This window comes from Pundamilia nyererei, unplaced genomic scaffold (genome assembly GCF_000239375.1).
Source record: "Pundamilia nyererei isolate P.nyererei 1_Seehausen unplaced genomic scaffold, PunNye1.0 scaffold00005, whole genome shotgun sequence".
NCBI classification, from domain to species: domain Eukaryota; kingdom Metazoa; phylum Chordata; class Actinopteri; order Cichliformes; family Cichlidae; genus Pundamilia; species Pundamilia nyererei.
In genome coordinates, this window is record NW_005187406.1 from 1,624,620 (window position 1) to 1,629,823 (window position 5,204).

Consider the following 5,204-nt stretch of genomic DNA (forward strand, 5'->3'; position numbering starts at 1 on the left):
GAGGATGCAGGATTAAATGTTATAATCAAAATCTTCACAAGGAAGTGATGGAGTCCATATTTACTGTGAAGTAATTCTCATCCCTTCTTCTTCAGGCTGTTTCCTTTCCTTATGTTCCTTCAGTTTCCTCATTATTTTGTCTCGCACTAGGCTGGCAGCCCGTTCAGGGAGCCTTTGATCAAGTTCCTGACGCGTCACCCATCTCAGACAGTGGAGCTTTTCATGATGGAGGCTACACTCAACGACCCCCAGTGGAGCCGCATGTTCATGGTCAGACAATAGGAGCTCTAAGTAGCCGTCCCCTCAGTCTTTTCATTGACACATTTGCCATTAAAAATGTATTTTGCTTCTTTGTTGCATTTGCAATGGGCTGTATTCGGAAATGTATTGAGTGTTTCGAGCCTCAGTGGTCCTATTAACACAGAATTGAGATGGATTGCTCCAGTAAAATTTCCTAATTTTCTTCATCGTTCAGTATCACAAGTCTGTATATCTGCTATGCACTGTTGGTGATTGAATGGGGTGGACCTTGTAGTCTATTGTTATAGTATACATTTTCTTTTGTGTTATAGTTACAGTAGGTGTTTTTGTTCACATGCAGAGTTTTTTGAAACACAAGGATGCCAAGCCATTACGAGACGTGTTGGCCTCTAATCCCAACCGCTTCGTCCCCCTGCTTGTTTCTGCTGGCACTGCAGCAACTGTTCGACCTGGATCTCCCTCTACTGCCACAGCCAGACTAGACCTGCAGTTTCAAGCTATTAAGGTATGCAGAATTCAGTCTGTTCTTTAAGGTGGACTCACATTCACACAGTTGTTATACTCAGGGATGTCTCGGCAGTTTTTGATCCAAATCTATATACAGCTTAACTCATATTTCTGTTATTTATCCTTAACTAATTTAACCTCGTTCATCTTCACATCTGTTCAGATTATTAGCATCATAGTGAAGAATGATGAGGGCTGGCTTGCAGGGCAGCACTCCCTGGTCAGCCAGCTGAGGCGAGTCTGGGTCAGCGAGGCCTTCCAGGAAAGACATCGCAAAGACAACATGGCAGCCACTAACTGGAAGGAGCCAAAGCTGCTGGCCTATTGCCTGCTAAGCTACTGCAAGTAAGTAGATTTGCTGAAATTGTAATGAAAATGAAATGTTGCAGTTTTCATAGATGTTGCACACTGAATTTGCCTGTTGATATGAAATGTTGTCAGTGGACTGATGTGAAACCCCAAAAACAGCAACCAGGCAGTGCTAATGAGCTTTGTTGAAGACTTAGTGACCATTAGAGTGTTAGTTGATAGTTTCAGTAGTGTGAGCACTACAGGTTAATAATGCACATTTTTAAAGTTGCTGCATTTTCCAACTTTACTCAAGTGACATTCCAATCACAAATGACCTTCTGACCCTTTCCTTTCTGTGTGAGCACTGAGAAAGTGCTAGCACACTTGGTGCACTAGGCATTTAGCAGATGTTTATTTCAGACCTTGCAATTAACCCCCAAACACTTCAGCCAGTAATTTTAGCTTAGTGTAATGAGTTCAGTCAACCTTCCTTTGACAAACAAAGTTCTGCTTAGAAAAAAAAAATATAAAAGTGGCTAATTAACAGTGCGTTGGTTTCTAAGGTTATTTGAAAGTTGTGTTTTATAGTGTCCCCGTTGTTAACGTTAGCCACATCTCTTTGTGTCTGTGCACTGAACTTATCCACTCTCTCTCTTAATAGGCGTAACTACTCTGAGATTGAGCTGCTGTTCCAGCTGCTGAGGGCCTTTACGGGTCGCTTCCTGTGCAACATGACCTTCCTGAAGGAGTATATGGAGGAGGAAATTCCCAAGAATTACTCCATTCCTCAGAAACGTGCCCTGTTCTTCCGTTTCGTTGAGTTTAATGATCCCCACTTCAACGATGAGCTTAAAGCAAAGGTATGTACACGTCCAATCAGACGAAAAACGTTAGTTTATAAGTACAGGCTGCAGATATTTACCCTCTTTTGAAATTGACATTGAAGTGATGCCTGGAGGTAGAATACAGTTTTGCGTATGACATGCTGAAAAAGCAGTGCAGCCTAAACTGATCCAATAGCGCGATCAGTAAATGTATAACATGACAACAAGCACTATACTGTTGGTATACTGTTTGTAGTTAAAGTATCTGACTGGTTGTCTACTCTTTTATGATGACACGAGCAGCATCCACAAGGCCAGATGTAGTAACTCACATTAGCGATGATGGTGCACTTAAATATGCTTTCAGGTCAGCACTTCTGTCTCTATAATCAGCACGACGCACAGTATCCCAACCTCTGCCTACGCTTCCTTACAACATATTGTGCGTCATGGGGATAAATGCCTATAACCCATTTTAAAAAAAAGAAAAGAAAAAGTGAAATATTTTGCAAATAAGTCCATTCCTCTATTTAACTGAAAATCATGCAAAGACAGCATATCTGATTTTAAAATTGGTACTATGTTATTATTAAATATAAGCTTATTTTGGAATTTTATGTATTCATCGTTACACACATGTAAGACAATAAATGATTAATCAACTGAAATTCATTGGATATTTGTTTGAATGGTGTAGTTTAATTCAATTAAGACTATTTAAAACAGTCATCCCTCCACCTCTGACCAGAGATCTCATACTATTTGCACATTTTAAATACATTTGTTGACCAAACATCATGTTAATCCTGTGAAAGACTGACCCATCCAGATGTATCCACCCCATGCTGAAGTAAAACAGGCTGCAGCTCCCCTTTGGCCTGGTGTAGAATAGGCACTCGAATGATGGATGGAAGGTGCTTTGGCGGTGTGTGTTGAGGGATTATTATGATGGTAGATATGTAATACCATTCCTGTCAGATACTTTAACATCTGTGACCCATACTGACCACGGCTGAATAGCACACACTGATTATGTGTGGGCACGCATCCAGAATGAACGATATCGAGCCATAATGCAAATATTTTGCTGCATGTTATGTGTCATGTTTTGGTTTTATTGCTTCATGATGCAGTGTCTGCACAAGCAATCATGGACTTTATTTTGTTTTATGTAGTGGAGTTCTTCAGGTTTGCATGTCCACAAAAGCTGGATTTTGCAAAACAAGATGTTTCAATTTAAAACGGGACTCTAAGGACATCTTGTTGTCATTGATGCAGCAATTTTAATACTATAAAGCAGCCTTATTAAAAATAAAACAAAACACATTTGATAAATATGATCCTTTTAAAAAACTCATTGAAAATAACACTAAATTTATATTCTGGGCTTTTTTTTCATTGTAGAGAGAGAGATTTAATAATATGATATTCATCATAAGCTCCCCATCTCCATGGCTCGATTACTTTCCTTCTCAACTATTGGACATGCAGCATTTAGGGACCTGATCTGTGTGACTTTTATAGTTAGTGTTTTGTACCAGAAGTTCTTTGATAGAGTGGGGAAGGTCATTTTGTCTGGTTCTAGGACCTCAGAGGCTCACAGATGAATGCTTCTGTAGTCTCTACCTGACCTGCTGCTGCTGCAAGCATTACAGTCATTCAGGCTGCATTTTAATTAAGCTCCCTCTCCCGCATGCAGGCATCGGCACAAACACACACCCACACCCACAAACACATATTTCGAACAGCTGTAATGGCACATAACCTGGCACAGAGAAGCAACAGCACTGCTGTTAAGTACAAACGGGTCAGTGGGGAAGGCCTGTCCTGGCACACAATAGCACATACCCAAATGGTTGTGTGGTAGGCACACAAAACTGTAGACTCACAGGCACACCATGCCATGTGCACACACACCACTAAAATCCAAGGACAAACAGTGTTTCTGGTGCTGCTCACTGCACCTGTCCCTTTTGCTTGTATTCAGTTTGCATTCCTTGAGCTGCATACGGGCTCTGAAAATGAGAGGCAGAATAAAGGCAGAGGAGAGAGAGTTCAGCCAGCTCATTTCTCTGTATTTTTCTTTTTGGGTGGAAATGCTGCATTAGAATTTTCAGCAAGGTTTACTCTCTTAGCTAGCAGAGCTGCAGCACCCAACCACGCTCAGCCCACCCCCCCAGCAAAATTTTGCTCCTATTGTTGTTTTTCCGCCTTAATTGTCCTCCGCTGGTGAGCAGCAGATGCTGGCTGTGCAGATGAGGCAGAGACCCAGACTGACAGGCGTGATGTGTTTCTGTGCGAATATGTTTGTGTTGATTGGTGTACGAGTAGTGAGCATGAGAATGAGCGTGGGTGTTGCCTCCATTGACATTTAAATAATTGCCTGTAGCATTTATCATAGGAAAGTGTGTGAGTCTGCGCGCTTGCAGTTTCTCGGGAAATCTGGGAGTTAGAAATTCAGGTTCGTATAGAACATCAGAAAGGTCTAGGAGAGTATTTCAAACAGAGGAGTGTCTAGAGAGAGAGAAGGAGAGAGACAGCAGAATGGGACAGCAGCAATGAATCATCTACGGTAGTGCAGGCTGACCCCGAGCTGCTGGTACTGCTGCTGTGTTCCTTCTTTTTGTTTTATCCAAACACTTCTTATAGAAAACCATTTTTGTGCTGCTCTTCTATTCAAAGGCGTTTCATTATTTGCAGAATCCATCTCCAGTCGACGAGCAAACAAACAAATATATGAAATTTATGATGTGCCGTGCATCTGTTTCGCTTTCTGCTGCTTCTTTGTTCCAACATGAGAAAGAGTGTAGTAGGATTTTCCAGAACATTTTTTTACAGTATGTACGATTAATCCCCTCCCCGAGTAGAGACATTAAACAGTAAGCACGTGTGCAAGTTTTTAATACCTGTACCCTGTCTGGCACAATAATCTAAACAGCGATGAGGAAGATTAAGGATTCTTGACAGTTACATCATTTAGATGAAGGAAGACGATTGTTAAAAATTAATTTGATTTTTCACATTCAAAATATTGTTCTTGAGCAACTCTATTACTAACATACATTGTCTTTTAGTTAACATAATTATTATTCAAACAAATAATCAAACCATTTCAAGTGAATCACGTTATTGAAGCCGAGTTCTTAACTTCATCTACTCTCCTTGGTTATGTGCACTCAAAGGGAGACTGCATCTCTTTATCTAGTCATGTGTAAAATGAATGTACTGTTTACATCTAGTAGTGATTGTCGTCATCACACATTCATTGTGGCTTCGAGCCATTCATTTTTTTCTGGTTTATAAAAAGACATTAAAAGACCC

At 40.7% G+C, this 5,204-nt stretch overlaps 1 protein-coding gene across 2 annotated transcripts in view; it reads left to right on the forward strand.

Moving 5' to 3' along the window:
• trrap (transformation/transcription domain-associated protein) overlaps nucleotides 1–5,204 on the forward strand; it is an 81,717-nt gene that overhangs the window by 22,346 nt on the left and 54,167 nt on the right. For both annotated transcript variants that reach the window (XM_005721708.1, XM_005721709.1), the window contains 4 exons: nucleotides 151–270; nucleotides 602–766; nucleotides 932–1,113; nucleotides 1,721–1,919. In XM_005721708.1, the coding sequence (XP_005721765.1) occupies nucleotides 151–270; nucleotides 602–766; nucleotides 932–1,113; nucleotides 1,721–1,919 (666 nt within the window). The remainder of the gene's footprint in view (nucleotides 1–150; nucleotides 271–601; nucleotides 767–931; nucleotides 1,114–1,720; nucleotides 1,920–5,204) is intronic.